Here is a 15,796-nt window from a genome sequence, read left to right as displayed (position 1 = left end):
CCGAAGACCCAGATGAGCTGAGACTAGCAAATGTGGTTTCCTTTTAAGTGTTTCTTACAGATGGTTTCTCCCCTACTTATCTTTCAAGAATCTGTGAGCACTGTCCTGAGATAGCTGAGAGCGGTTCTGCAGGCCTGGGGCGGTACCGTGTAGCAAGCACCCTCAAAAGGCGATACAGGTGAGGTGAGGGGAAATGGCACTGCGCCGGCTCCAGGTGTGTCCTTCTGCTGGCATCTGTGTGGCATCTGCTGGCAGGGGCAGCTTTCATGTGAGAAGTCTGGCTATCCCGAGACCGCCATGCCACAAGAAGTCTGGACCGGCACGTGGAGAGGGCACCTTTTAGTGACGCCTGCAGATGATCCGACACCTGAGCCCGGGCACCACACACTCGAATGCAGGAGCCCACAGTGGACCATCTGACTAGGGAGACAAGCCCCGGCCACCATCTGACTACGAGGGTCGCTCTAGTTGACTCCCAGAACTGAGAGGCTGCACAAGGCATGGTTTTAAGTTCCAAAGCGGGGGCTGGTTAGTCACACGGCGAGGGGTGGGCGGAACCATGAATGAGCCTGGATGCCTTCCGGGACGCTGACTCTCCACAGCGGCTCTCCACAGCGGCACTTGGCTTAGTCTGATTTTCAGTTTTTGTCACAAAAGAACACGTATCGTGGCCTGAGCTTGACAGAACGGAAGATCCAGACCAGCCTGAGATGAGCAAAAAGTAGCTGAGATCACGCCCCTCGAGGGTCATGAGCTTCCTGCGCCCACGACTCCGGCAGCAGCCCATCCCACTGCCGTCTCAAGACCAGGAAGACACGAGCTGCTTCCCTATGTGAGCTTATCACTCACCAGGCATCACACCCACCTCACCCACCAGCCCCTCCCAATAAACCCAGGAAGTTCTAACTTCCCCCTTTTACAGATGAAGAAACAGGGGCACAAGCCACATAGCTGGTACTCTGGCCCGACTCCAAAAAGCCATATGCCACACCACCGTGAGTCACGGCCTTCCCGAAGCCACACTACAGTCATGGGAATGAAGGGAAGCGGGTGTGAGTAAAACATTTAACCCTTAAGGATAAGAAACTGTTCTGGGCCTGGTCGATCCCTAAGCATTTGGGGGATTGTCAAGCCAAGGACCAACTCAGCAGGTTTGGAGAGAGTTCAAATGCTGCAGATGTCAAAGAAAGGAGGGGACCGGCTCCTGGGAGCTCACCTCCTGAAATGGAATGTCCTTTACTAAAAGGAGTGTCTTTGGATCCCTAGGACCCGGCCCACAGCGGGCCAGAGAGTCTATGTCAATCCTGTGATTTATGGGGGAGAGTCTTGGGTCACGATATTATCATTTGGCCTCTTGAAGGGCTGGAGACAAGAGTAACCAAGGTCAGTTGCCCCGTGCCTTCGTGACTGACGCCCAGTAAAAAAAATGCTGGCACCAAGGTGCAGGCAAGCCTTCCTGGCAGGCAGCATTTCACACAAAGGTCATGCACATCCTTGACGGGAGAAGTGAGCATGTTCGTTAAGACTCCACTAGGAGAGGGTATCTGAGGGCTTGTGTGTAGGCTCTCCTGGACTCTGACCTCTGCGCCTTCTCCCCCTTTGCTGACTTTAGTTTCGAGTATTTATTTGGCTGTGTCAGGCCTTCACTGCGGCATGCAGGATCTTTCATTGCAGTGCCGGGCTCTAGAGTACACAGGCTCAGTAGCTGTTCTGAGTATGTGGGATCTTAGGTCCTCAAGTTCCCATGGATCCAACCCGCCTTCCCTGCATCCCAAGGCGGATTCCTAACCACTGGACCAGCAGGGAAGTCCCTCCTTGCGGATTTTAATCCACATCCTTTCACTGTGATAAACCATTAACTCTGAGTCCACCGGGTTTGCTGAATTCCATGAGTTCTTCTAGCCAACTGCAGAGCCCGAGGGTGGACCTGGGATCCCCGACACGGGAGTTCAGCTGTGCCCTTGCATGGACCTATTCTCCAGCTTTTGCTCTTCATCAATCCACCTGATAAAACTCAACACAGAGAAGAAAAAAATCTATTCACTCGTAAAGTAAGTGTTAAAGTTGCTCAGTCATGTCCGACTCTTTGCGACCCTGTGGATGGTAGCCCGCCAGGCTCCACGGGAAATCCACAGGATTTCCCAGGCAAGAATACTGGAGTGGGTAGCCATTCCCTTCTCCATGGGATCTTCCCAACCCTGGGATGGAACGCGGGTCCCCTGCATTGGCAGGCGGATTCCTGACCACCTGAGCCACCAGGGAAGCTCTCTGTAAAGTACAGCATGGACAAATGAATCCCTGTTCAGTTTATTCAAATAATATATATATATAATTTTTTTTTCTCTGTGAAACTGAGTAGAACCAAGGAAGAATAAAAGAAAGCCTCATATATTAAATTCTTAAATAGATTCTTTGACTTCAAAAGTAAGGGTCAACAGGAGAGGCACAGGCGGTGGGCCCTGACCCAGACACAAAGCCACCACAGCAGTCCTGCGAATTGAGAATGGCAAATCCATTTCTTAAAAAAAAACAAAAAAAAAGTTCTCGAGGGGAAAAATATAAAATAACCTAAGTTTCAAAAGCTGGACTACTTTTACACCCCTGGCTCTCTACCCCGGACTGTCCTAAGACAGAGTATCTCAAGGTTAAGTTTCCAATGACATAGCTTTTGCAAACGTATATGCAAAGATGTTCCTCGTGAGCAGTCCTGTTTTGGCGGTTAATAGCAAGCAATATGCTTGGATTAGAGGTCCGATTTCCACTCGAATGCAAAGTTTCTCCTCTTCTGGCAAACAAAACCATGTGCCGAGATCTGAAAGGGGGGAAAAAAACGGGCGTTAGGCCCCAGAGTCATGATTCCAAAATAGCTCTTGTATATTTATACGTGTGACGGCTGGACGGATGGTCTGCGTGCACTCACATAAGCCTGTGGGATTTTCCTATAGCATCCCAGATGGCCAAGAGAATCTACACTTAAAAATGTCTCCTGGGTTCTTACCCACAGCTCAGCCTGCTGCTGCCTCTTGACCTCGAAGGTACACTTTCCTGACTTAATGAGGAGCAAATGGCAGTGATGAAAAGTGCCAGTGAATTTCTGGAGGGCAGGGGAGGAAGTGTGTTCAAGGGGAACTCCCTACCAGGAATTAGCTAAAGCACACTGTCTCTGGTACCTCGTCTGAACAGTAAAGCGGGGAACAGATCTGGCTTGCATCAAAGGTTCAGGATTCTACTAAGGAACCCGCAGAAAGAGAGCGAGGGGAATCGAGTTGGGAAGAAACCCGGAAAAGGCTGCTTTCAACACGAGGCTTCTTAGGGACAAAGCGGAAGTCCTGGATTTTAGCACAACTCAAGATGGGAATCCTGGTAATGACGATGACTTAAGTGTTTCTCCAGCCTTGGGGGCTGATGCAAAGGGGATTTCAAGAAGAACAAAAAAACACGCTGATTATTTAAAAAGAAGGCAAGGAGACTAAAAACAGGCTCGAGGCTAGAAGCTCTGTTACAGTTTAAAAGCAGCAGCAGAATAAATACCCAGGCAAGTTGGTCCTAGCCTCCGAGTCCCCCCAGGTTTCCTTGAGCCTGACCAGAGAAGCAGGAGTGTAAGGAAGTGAGTTCAGTGGCTGGAGCCTTAGCTCTGGGGCCCACGGCCAGGGCCCAGTGCCCCCACCCGGGCCAGCTCACTTCAACTCACAACCACCCTTGCAAGTGGAACAGGGGCAAACCCCCATTCTCCAGACAGGGAAACAGGCCAGCAGGAGTCCAGAACAGGGGCGAACCCCCATTCTGCAGACAGGGAAACAGGCCAGCAGGAGTCCAGCCTGGAGTCCGTTCTGAAATATTCGACTTCCCGAGATCAGAACCTGTTTTCCTGCCCCCCTGGCAAAACACGGATGAAAATCATCTGTTAAAAGCAAACTCTGGGGGAAGATGACTTTTGGCGGCTGTGTGACCTTGAGCAAGTCCAAGCCCTTCTCTGGGCTTTGGTTTTTCTCCTCCGTAAAATCGGGGACCTGCCTCCAGGGATGCCGAGGGTAACAGGAGTAATGGCCGAGGACCACTTGGGCCAGTGCAATGGGGGCTATTCTTAGACCAGAGCCGCCTGTGACTATTATTAGAACATTAATTACCTTGGGCCAACCTGATGCTGTTTATAGAAGCCAGGCTGCCAACAACAGCCTGTGCAAATCGGTCTAGAGTCCCCCCATCACACTGGTCCTCTGTAGCCCCTGTCCAGTGACAGAGGAACTTGTTTCTTGTTGGTTCACCATTGACCCCCGCTGCCACCCAGATCCAGAGCTAGGAGACCAAGCCGATTCTATAAATAGCTCCCCAAGCCATTGCCATAGAAACCTAGATGGGCTGGGTTAGTCCACCTTGGTAGCCTCTCCCAGAGCCAGGGAGGCTCAGGAGGAACAAGCTTTTCAGAAAAGTGACTGGTCTCAGAAGTGGTGGGAGGCCCCGGGAAGTCCACAGACCTACCTGGAAATCATGAGCTTCCTAGGTGGGAGGAGGTGCTGTTCAGGTTCACCTGGAGGAAGACAACACACAGAGGAAGGGTCACGGCCAGGTGGGGGTGCCAGGGTCTCGCTGCCCTGAGGTTCAGCCCTTAGCGCCACTGAATTGCGAGCACACTCCCTCACTGAGCTACTGTGAACATGACTTGTTCAGTCGTGTCCAACGCTTTGTGACCCCATGGACCGCAGCACGCCAGGCTCCCGAGTCCTTCACCATCTTTCAGAGCTTGCTCAAACTCATGTCCATCGAGCTGGTGATGCCATCCAACCACCTCGTTTTCTGTCGTCCCCTTCTCCTGCCTTTAGTCTTCCCCAGCATCAAAGAACATGACATGACAGACCCCCTCCTATTCCCCTCTGCCTCCCATTCTAGTGGGGAGAGCCTGCCTGCTCAGCAAACGCGTCTGTACGGAATTATTAAGTCCAGGCAACACAGTGGGCTGATCAGTGACGGGTGCTGGGGCACCTTCAAACAAAGCGATTCACAGAGGCCCCTGCAGAGGGATGACGTTTCAGTGTAGTGTAATGAAAGATCTGGGCTTCCCAGGCAGTGCTGGCGGTGAAGAACATGCCTGCCAATGCAAGCAGGCACAAGAGACACGGGTTCCATCCCTGGAAGACCCCCTGGAGGAGGGCGCCGCGACCCACTGCAGTATTCCTGCCTGGAGAATCCCATGGGCAGAGGAGCCTGGCGGGCAAGGAGCGGGACACGACTAAAGTGACTTAGCACGCATGTACGTAATAATAAACCTGCATCTTTACCCTGGTCCAGGCACCAAGCTCCTAGAGCCCTTGCTGTCTCCCTAGTGATAAAAAGCATCTTTTGTCTGCAAATGAGATGAGGGGTGGTTAGGGCCCCCGAGCTTCAGGGTGGGGGCTTGCTCACCCATGTTTAAGGGGTTGGAACTGCAGTGCCCGCCGCCCCTACCCAGACCTCTGGAGAGCAATGAATAACGAACGGTCAACGATTTAATCAACCATGCCTACTTAATGCGTGCATGCTCAATCGTGCCCGACTCTTTGCAACCTCATAGACTGTAGCCCTCCAAGCTCCTCTGTCCATGCAGTTTTTCAGGCAAGAATACTGGAGTGGGTTGCCGTTTCCTCCTCCCGGGGAATCTTTGCGACCTAGGGATCGAACCCACGTCTCCGGTGTCTCCTGCACTGGCTGGTGGATTCCTTACCACTGTGCCACCTGGGGAGGCCACATGCCTACTACTTAATGAAACCTCTAGAAACATCCTTAAAGGATGAGGCTCAGAGAGCTTCAGGGCTGGTGGACAAGTGACAGAAAGGTGGGTAGTCTGGGCATCTGAAGAGGGGGCACTCTTGTGGGGCGGAGGCCCTTCACCTGGGGGGTTAGAGGCTATGTCTGGAAATCAGTGTCAGAATTGAACTGAGTTGTGCAACAGCTAGCTGGTGTCTGGACAGTCAGGTCGTTGGTGCTGGAAATCACCCCATGAGCAAAGACCTAGATGATGAAACGAGGCCAGCCGTGCACAGATGTGGATAGCCAAGCATTCCAGGTAGAGGCAACAGCAAAGCCCTGGGAAGGAGAGGGTGTGTGGAGTTTAGGAAGTGAGTACTCATTTCTTGCATGAGCTGCAATTCTGATGTGTGAGCTGCTTTGTTTTGCTGGCTTCCAATTTTCCTATTTTTTTTCATTGCACAAGGGCATTTTGGATGGCTACATAGTACCCTAGTATTCTGTACAATGTACACACCACCATTACTCAGCTGTTGCCTAAGGCTGTTTCCAAGTTTTACAGTGTCCTGCATGAGGTCATGTGTATACGGGGGGCGGGCACAGTGGAGGAGAAGAGGGCGGGAAGTAGGACTGTGATATAACTCGCGGGGCAGCTCTCCTGAGGGCGGGACTGCCCACGATGACAAAGCATATTCCATCCCTTTATTTTTGGTCCTAATAGAGCGAAAAAAAAAAACAGTCCCACACAGTGCAAGAGAGTGTAAACTGGTCCAACCCTTTTGTAAGACAATTTTAGCCTTGTAGTTGAAGAGTCTTAAAAAGGACTCTCCCGGGGATTTCCTTGGAGGCCCAGTGGTTAACAGTTCGCCTTCCAACGGTGCAGACTTCATCACTGGTTTAGAAGCTAAGATCAAATGCCTTGCGGCCAAAAATCCAAACCATAGAAGAGAAGCAATACTGTAACAAAATTCAATAAAGATTTTAAAAACCATCCACCCATTCCACTCCCTAAAAACGTATTCTAAGGGAGTGAGTCCACAGAGCCCTCCACCCCTCACCCCACAGAAGAGAGGCAAAACCGGTATGTGACACGATTCAAAATATTGCAAAAATTGCAAGCCATCTGAGGACAACAGTTAAGTGGCAGAGAATGCACTCCAGAGGAAACCATGGAGTCACCCAAAATGGCCATAGTAAAACCCCCAGGAGGGAAAAACACTAAGAAAGCGAAACAAAGCAGCTCACACCGTGCGACTGCCAGGAACACAAAAATGAACATCCAGGTGGGCCCCCAAAAACTATATGTAAAGATGAAGAGTTTCAGACTGTGGTTACATCCCCTCAGTCCACTTCTGTTTGTTGTTCTTGTTACATCTTCTTTGAGTTAAAACAAATAACAAATTAGTACTGACTAATTCTGGCAACATTTTTTTTTCCACAGTGGCATGAGATGGCTTTCTGGTTCCCATGCAGGGACCACCGGACTCAATGCCAGAGGGTCAACATGTACGGGTCCCCAGGCAGTGAGAATGTGTGAGTTTGGTAACTAAAATGGAAATTGGTACAGGGTGGTTCGCCTTTTATTGGCCAACACACACACATACACACACACACAAACTAAAACCACACACACACACACACACAAACAAGCTGAAACTACTGATTTTAGCATCAGGACAACTCATGAAAAAAAGAAGCACTTTCGGGACTTCCCTGGCATTCCCGTCGGTAACACTCTGCGCTCTCACTGCGGGGGCTCAGGTTAGATCCCTGGTCTGGGAACTAAGATCTCACACGTGTTGGCACGGCCAAGAATCAATCGACTTAAAAAAAATTTTTTTTTTTTCTAAAGGAACAGCCTTGCACCCAAAGGAGGATGGCTGGATGGCTTACTGTCAGTCCCAGGAGCGGTTTTTTCTGAGAAGATCCAGGGACTGACTCCCACGGACACACTCAGGATGCAGGGAAGGCCAGGTGTGGGGGACGCGTGTGGGGACACAGGACTGTATCACGTCTATGTCTGCACACATACCTGCATCACGGGACTCTCGTTTTTGGGTAGACTGAGGAAATTCTTGCTCTGGGTTGTGGCTGTGTTTGGGAATGGCCACTTAAAATGAAGCTGAATTTAAGACTGGAGGCATAAAGTTTGACAGTCCCCACCAAATCCCTTTAACTGCGTTCAAGCCAGGGGGCAAGGGGAAGGACAGGGCTCAGGTAGAAGGGCTGCTGAGACGTGGCCCGGGGTGGGTCAGATGCTCAAGAGTCCCTGAGCGGTTCCCCGTCCCCCCCCAGTTTTCTGATGGGAAAACCATCGGCCGCACTAGAGCAGTGAAGTGTTTGAGGGCATAGAGCCAACATGTGGTACTACAGAATTCCCCCTGGGGTTTCTGACCTGAAAATAGCCTTTCAGATTGGCTGGTGTTTTATAGTCCCCTTTCAAGACCTAGGAAAGAGAAAAAAAAAAAATCACTATTTTTAGAAATGATCAAAAAATAAAATTTAGCCCGTCACTTCCACACCCACCCACCTACCCATCCACCCTTCCAACTAACCATTTTTCCATCCATCCAGCCTCCCACCCATCCCTCCAGCCTCCCAACCATCCATCCATTCATCCACCCACCCACCTACCCTTTCACGCATATACCTATCCATCCACCTACCCTCCACCCCCCATCCACACCCCCATCCACCCACCCACCCATCTACCCACCCATCCAACCATCTACCCACCAAATGCACCCATTCACTTATTCATCTGCTCATCTATGCATCCATCCAACAAACACTTATTAATAAGCTCCTCCTAAACGTTTATTAACAATGCTCCGGACATTATTCTAAGCTCTGGGGTTGGGGGTAGGGGTGGGGGTGTGCAGGGATTTTACAACATTAACAAGACAAATTGAAATTCCCATTCTCCTGCAGCTTCCATTCTAGAGGAGGGAGGGCCGGACAATCCACAAGTAACAACAGAACACAAGGAAACAAGAACAGACCAAACCCTGGGGAGTAGAACACGGGAAGTAACAGTGTGACTCGGACTGCCCAGGGCTTCTTGTGAGCGAGTGGCCCAACAGGACCTCTTGGGACACGCGGCCTCTGAGCTGAGCCCCGTGTTCCAAGGAAACCCACCAGGCTGAGCTCTGAAGGAGGAGCTTTCAGACGGAGGGCACGGCAGGCAAAGACCCTGCGGCGGGAACCAGAAAGTCCTAGGCCTTCCCCACTGTTCTCTGGAAACACAAGGCACTGGATGGACCAGTGCTGTCCAACAGAACAGAATGTGAACAACCCTGTAAGTTTAAATATCTCAGTAGCCACAGTATTTAAATTTTTTTTAAAAAGTGAAATTAATTCTAGTGGGGTTTCTTTGCAGGTGGGGGTGGCAGGGGGCGGGGCTTGTGGTAACTCAGTTCCCTGACCAGGAATCGAGTCACACCCTCAGCAGGGAGAGTGCGAAGTCCTAACCTCTGGACTGCCAGGGAATTCCCTCTAGTGGTGCTTTTTTTTTTTTAACTTAACCAGACACATCCAAAAATTAATACTTCAACATGTAATTGATGGGGTTCAGGGCAGGTCACCGCCCCCCCCAGTGCACCAATCTGGCATATTCATTGTTTTGAATTAAAATTATTTAAGAAACAGTCATGCTGGGGAAGACTCTTGAGAGTCCCTTGGGCTGCAAGGAGATCCAACCAGTTAACCCTAAAGGAAATCAACCCTGAATATTCATTGGAAGGACTAATGCTGAAGCTCCAATACTCTGGCCACCTGATGCAAAGAGCTGACTCCCTGGAAAATAACCTGATGCTCAGAAAGACTGAAGGCAGGAGGATGAGATGGTTGGATGGCATCACTGATTCAATGGACATGAGTTTGAGCAAGCTCTGGGAGGTAGTGAAGGAGAAGGAAGCCTGGCGGGCTGAGGTCCATGGGGTTGCAAAGAGCTGGATACGAGTGAGTGGCTGAAGAGCAGCAGCAACAACAGTGCCAGAAGGACACTCTGATCCTCCTTGGAGCCCCTGGGAGCAGGGAATAAATCTCGCCAGTGAAAGATGCCCTCCTATCCCCAGCATCTCTATCACCAGACAAGGAGAATTTGGGGCCGAGAGGGTTGTGTGAACAAACCTTGTCTCTTCTTTGCTAACTTACTCCCCCAAGCCCAAGTGTCTCTGTCTTGTCAGCTCTTCACAAACATATTGTTTCTTTGCCTAAAAGGGATGAAAGATGCCTGCTATGGCCCCTTCCTGTGAATCTCCTATTTTTATGAGCCCCTGTATGTATGATATTAAATTTGTTTTCTCTATTAATCTGTCTTATGTCAATTTCATTATCAGGTCAGCCAAAGAGCCTAGGAGAGAAAAAGGGGAAAGTTTTCCTCCCCTACACGGTCAATATAAAAATGATTAGTGAGAAATTCTACATGCTTTGTGGCGGGGCGGGGGTGGGGGGGGCGGTGCAGGTATGAGTCCATCTAGTCAAGGCTATGGTTTTTCCAGTAGTCATGTATGGATGTGAGAGTTGGACTATAAAGAAAGCTGAGCACCAAAGAATTGATGCTTTTGAACTGTGGTGTTGGAGAAGACTCTTGAGAGTCCCTTGGACTGCAAGGAAATCCAACCAGTCAACCCTAAAGGAAATCAACCCTGAATATTCATTGGAAGGACTGATGCTGAAGCTCCAATACTCTGGCCACCTGATGCGAAAAGCTGACTCACTGGAAAAGACCCTGATGCTGGGAAAGACTGAAGGCGGGAGGAAAAGGGGGTGACAGAGGATGAGATGGTTGGATGGCATCACCAACTTGATGGACATGAGTTTGAGCAAACTTCAGGAGTTGGTGATGGACAGGGAGGCCTGGCATGCTGCAGTCCAGGTTGCAAAGAGGTAAACACGACTGAGTGACTGAACTGATGAGGACCTCAAATCCAGTGTGAATTTCACACTTGCACAGCACCTTCCCATATGGACTCATCACAGCTCAATGGCTGCACAAGCCTAGTGGCTGTAATGGACGGCTGGGGGATAGATGGTCTCATTAGCACTGCGGTCCTTTCAGGACTGAGTGTACTGCCAGGACCCAGGACAGGAACATTCTGTGCCTTCAGCGCACACCCACACAGAGCTTCCAATGAGGGGATTTATCTTCCCAGCCACAGCAAAACCACTGTAAAGACTAAACAAGGTGTCTGGCACTGGTCAAGACTTATGGAACCCCAAGGAGTAATGGGCTTGCCTCGTGGCTCAGATGGTAAAGAATCTGCCTGCAATGCAGGAGACCCGGGTTCCATCCCTGGGTTGGGAAGATGCCCTGGAGAAGGGCATGGCAACCCACTCCAGTATTCTTGCCTGGAGAATTCCACAGACAGAGGAGCCTGGTGGGCTACAGGCCACGGGGTCACCAAGAGTCAGACATGACTGAGCTACGAACACGTTCAACGTGTTCAGGGAATAAGCCTTTTTGTTTTTTGTCATCTTGATTATATTTTAAAAGTATACAAGGTCACAAAACTAGAGCAAGCTTTTGGCTTTTTAAATTTTTTTAATCTAATTCTGTTCTTACATCAAAATATGCACCATTGGATATGTAAGCCGGAAAGTTGAAATTTAAAAAAAATCATATTTGAAACTGACCCACTCAACTCTCTAATTGCATATGTGAAAGGTCAAAATATTTCTTCTCAGAAGCACAAGTGTATCTGATTCACAGTTAGGAATGAGGTGAAGTGAATCAGTGAATTGTGGTTCTCATAACACTTATGTCATTAAGTTCGTAGAAAACAAGAGTTCTTCTTTGGGGAGTCAACCTCTTTGGAAGCGATCTAGAGAACTTTCTCTATTTTACACACACAAACAGCAGAGCTCCAAAGAGCTGATCTAAACCATCACTGCTCATCAACATCTTTTTATACAACGCCCAAGGTCAGGTTTGACTCTGGGAGCTTCTGACCCACAGTCTGGGACCTGCCGGGGGCTCTGCCTTTTAAAGAGACTCCAGAGAAGCTGCTGCTGAGCCCCTGGCTAAGAATGCAAGAAAGGAGAGGCCAGCTTTGGCTAAGAATGCAAGAAAGGAGAGGCCAGCTTTCTCTGAGGCTCTCGGCCCATCCCAGCCACCTCTCTCTCCTGAGAAGCACTTGGGGGCTGGATTCCAAGGTCACCACCAGTCACTGTGGCTTCTTTTTAATCCCTTAATGACTTCTGTATTATGAAATATACATATATACAGGAAAGTATCCAAAACCCCTAAGTACAGTGTAAGGGATAATAACTATGGTTAAATAGTAAATGTTAAAATGAATAGTAAATATCAAACCAAAAATAATAACAGAGTGATAATCAGCCGTATCCAGGTTGCCAACACCCAATCTCTCCACGCACTCTGGGTGTCTACCTTGGATCTCTGAGCATTTTCACAAGTTTACAGAATCAGCCGATGTTAGGGGAAGAAGAAGGAAGGAGATCAATAGATGGGCTTATACTTCAAGGACAAGGGCAGAGCTGCCAACCCGCTGTGTGAGTAAATTCTCTCTCTTCCCTGGTTGGGAAGCTAAGAACCTGCATGCCATGCAGCACAACTGGGAATGAATAAATAAATAGAAATGAAACCTTACAGGGGCAATCAAGGGACCCATCCTTGATTTATTCACACCCCGCCTCAACAAAGACTTGAAGGGCTTTCCAAACAGATGAACTGACAGCTAGGGAAGCAGAAGGGAAAGGACAAGGCTGAGCAGAGAAAGAGGGTGAAATCAGCACACAGACGGGCCCACCAGGAGATGCTACGGAGTGTGAGAGGCAGAATACCCACTGGTTTTGAGCTTCCTGGTGGCCCAAGCGAAAATGGGAATACAAGCAGTCATACAAAGACAGACACATGCCAGCTGCTTAGGAATCAAGGGACTGAGTGTCTTCTCGGGTAGCAGGAGCCCCCACCCCTGGCCGCATCTCCCCGTGGGCAGCGCACTCACCCGGTGTGTGTTGTTGATGACAATGGGGTCGGGGTTGCCGTAGTTGGGCGGGTTTGCATAGGGGTCATAGCCGAGCCGGGCCAGCATGGGGGCGATCTGGGCCATGTCCCTCAACACGTCCCCAGGGATGTGGCCAGTCCACTTGGAGAGAGCTTCTAGGTTCACGGGCTTGATGACCTGGTCTGTGGATCGTTCAATCCTGGGGAGAGAGGGCGAACTGGATGGGGTGTGGGCAGACCCAGGTGGCGCTGGGGCAGCAGGGAAGGTGGGGGGGACCTGGTTCTTGGAACCCACTCGGCTCCCCTAAACTCTGAGAAAGTGGGTGAGTCATCTGGCCTCAGCATACCTGCTCTGTACAATGGGTTTAAGAGCAGAGAGTGGGAAGCTGGCAGAAACACCATTTCAGTGGGGCTCAGATTCCTGACCTCCGTGACTTTTTATTTACATGACTAAGCTGGACGTGACCTTGACTTCTTCCTTGACCTCTATGACTTTTTAAAAATGACTTTTTATTTACCTAAGATGGGCTAAGATTTTGTTCTTGAGAAGTAATTCTAAAGCACTAACAGTAAGGTGAAGAGCCCCTGTGGTCACCACTCCCAGTCCATCAGCTGCCTGCAGGGGCCCGACCATGGCATTCTGGAGTCTGCCTCTTCTTTCGGTCTGTTTTCTGTGCTTTTAAAAGCAGAGTGGCTAAGGGGCCAGACTGCCTGGGGGTGGGTGCCAGCTGTGTGACCTCAGCAGAGTGACTGAGCCTCTCTGAGCCTCAGTGTCCTCATCTATAAAATGGGAATCATTAACCTACCCTGCTGGGCTCTTCTGAGGAGTAAACAGGTTAATAATAAAAGAGCATCGGGTACATTCTAAGGTCTCAGTGTTAGAGTGCACGCTCTCTCTCTCTCCTGCACGTATATACATGGAAAATCTATGGTTTTGCTTGCAGATTTAAACACAGAAGTTACATGCTATATATAGTACTGCTCTGTAGGCTTTTTTTTCCCCCACTCACTCAATACCTCCTTCTTTTTCCATCCCCATAAGGTGGCCCTGGAGGTTGTTTCCAGTTTGCTGTTAGGATGAAAATGCCGTCATCTTACGCATGCTTTCTCAGTCTCCCAGATAACAGGGTTACCACCTCATCTGATCATGATGGTCTTACTGCTTATATAGTTCAGGGGTTTCATAAGCTGGAGAGTGGGGAAGGATCGAGGACCTATTTCTAGATGCGTCCATCCCAACCAAGAGATAACTTGGGAACAAAAAACAGTCCAAAAAGATGGAGCAAGAGGAACTGGGATGGGGAGGGAGGGAGACCGGGGAGCGAAACAGGGTGGGATGATGGGGGCGAGGCATGGATATGGGGGCTACAGACTGATCCAAATCTCAACTCTAGCCAGCGTGTCAAAAGATCTCAAACACGGTTCTAGGTATTTTCACCATATAAACATCTCTGCCACAAGCAGTCTCGCCCCATGACGATCACCCACAAAGGCTGTTTTGCCATAAAAGATAAAATCACTTGCTGACGGTTACATGACAAGAGAAAATGATAATGTATCGGTTTCTACAGGTCCTTGGGTGAGCTAATCTAAGCCAGATTCTGATAGAATTTTCACCGTGTTCAAGACACATCAGGAATCAAGTAACCATCCCATTTTGGGGGGATAGGAGGAGCTTGATTCTTCTTTTGCCTGTCTTTTTTTTTTTTTAATTGAAGTATAGTTGATTTACAATGTTGTATTAATTTCTGGTGCACAGCAAAGTGATTCACTTACACGTATATATTGAATACATATTCTTTTCCATATTCTTTTACTACGGTTTATTACAGGATATTGAGTATAGCTCCCTGCATTATACAGTAGGTCCCTGTTGCTTATTTTATATAGAGTAGCTTGTTTCTGCCAATCGCAAACTCTTAATTTATCCCTCCCGTTTCCCCTTTGGGGATCGTGCTTATTTCCTATGTCTGTGACTCTGCTTGTTTCCCAGCTTCATCTGCGTCATAGTCTAGATCCCACATACAAGTGATATCACTCGATGTTTGTCTTTCTCTGTCTGACTTACTTCACTTCCTACGATCATATCGAGGTCTAACTGGGTTGCTGCGAATGGCATCATTTCATTCTTTTTTTATGGCCGAGCAGTATTCCACTGTATATATGGGCCACATCTTTTCCATCCACCGATCTACTGATGGACACTTAAGTTGCCTCCACATCTCGGCTACTGTGAACACGGTCCCCACTGTCCAATACTATGATAAATCTGGTAAAGACGGCAGGAGGGAGCAAACCACTGTATCTAAACTAGCTAAAGACCCATCATCAACGCTCCCAAAGGCTTCTGTGAATCAGCAGCTGCCGCTTTCCCACGAGCCACAACTTGGTACCCTTTTGGTTTTGACAGGTGGGAGGGATGACTGCTCAAGAGGATTTGCAGAACCTGATATGTTATCATTTCCTAGTACAATGAAACCAAAACCGTCAATCAACCAGTTATTTCATCTTTTACAGCAAAATACTCGCTGCAGAGATGTTTACAGCAAAGAAACCCAACCCGATCCAACGTGTGCCCGGCCTCTACCACACCCCTTGTGTCTACAGGACTTTACGGGACAATCACATAGCCGCATCTCAGGCCAGGGATGGGAGCTGTGCTTATCATGAGTCAGTAACCAAAGTGTCCCAGAAAGGGAGATGTTAAACAGAATATGGTGATTGTGTTGTGGAATATTATACAGCCATTCAAAGTGATGTCACTGCAGAGTGCTGGGGGCTCATGGGAAGTGTCCCACACACAAGGTGAAGAGAGTTTACAGAGGAACCTGCCCAGCAGGACTCTGGTTTCATTCCCTGACCAAGGACCAGCAGGCCACAGGTCAAAATCGGGGTGGGGGGAGGATTATGGGTGGTTTTCCATTCCTGTTTTATGTACGTTCCCAACTTCCTGCCATCAGGATGTATTCCTTTGGTCATCTGATGTTGTGTCAGGATGATTTACAAAATCCCAGCTCCAGCACCAGCTGGCGGGGGTGTCCAGTCCATGGGCACTTTTACTGCCAGAAGGAGAGCTGCTGAGCTCTGCTCAGGGCTCCGGAGCTC

The 15,796-nt window shown here is 49.2% G+C and overlaps 1 protein-coding gene across 1 annotated transcript in view; it reads right to left on the bottom strand.

Annotated features, from left to right (window-relative positions):
• Positions 1-2,285: 2,285 nt before the first annotated feature.
• Positions 2,286-15,796, bottom strand: part of TPST2 (tyrosylprotein sulfotransferase 2) — a 54,565-nt gene continuing 41,054 nt past the window's right edge. The window contains exons 4-7 of the mRNA XM_027566439.1: positions 12,693-12,891; positions 8,117-8,167; positions 4,480-4,528; positions 2,286-2,812 (exon numbers count right to left, since the gene is read on the bottom strand). Coding sequence (XP_027422240.1) covers positions 4,487-4,528; positions 8,117-8,167; positions 12,693-12,891 — 292 coding nt within the window. The 3' untranslated portion in view covers positions 2,286-2,812; positions 4,480-4,486. The remainder of the gene's footprint in view (positions 2,813-4,479; positions 4,529-8,116; positions 8,168-12,692; positions 12,892-15,796) is intronic.

The sequence above is a fragment of the Bos indicus x Bos taurus genome, chromosome 17 (genome assembly GCF_003369695.1).
Source record: "Bos indicus x Bos taurus breed Angus x Brahman F1 hybrid chromosome 17, Bos_hybrid_MaternalHap_v2.0, whole genome shotgun sequence".
In the NCBI taxonomy this organism is placed as follows: Eukaryota; Metazoa; Chordata; class Mammalia; order Artiodactyla; family Bovidae; genus Bos; species Bos indicus x Bos taurus.
Note: the sequence above shows the minus strand (reverse complement) of the source record. Positions and strands in the feature narration are given on the sequence as shown.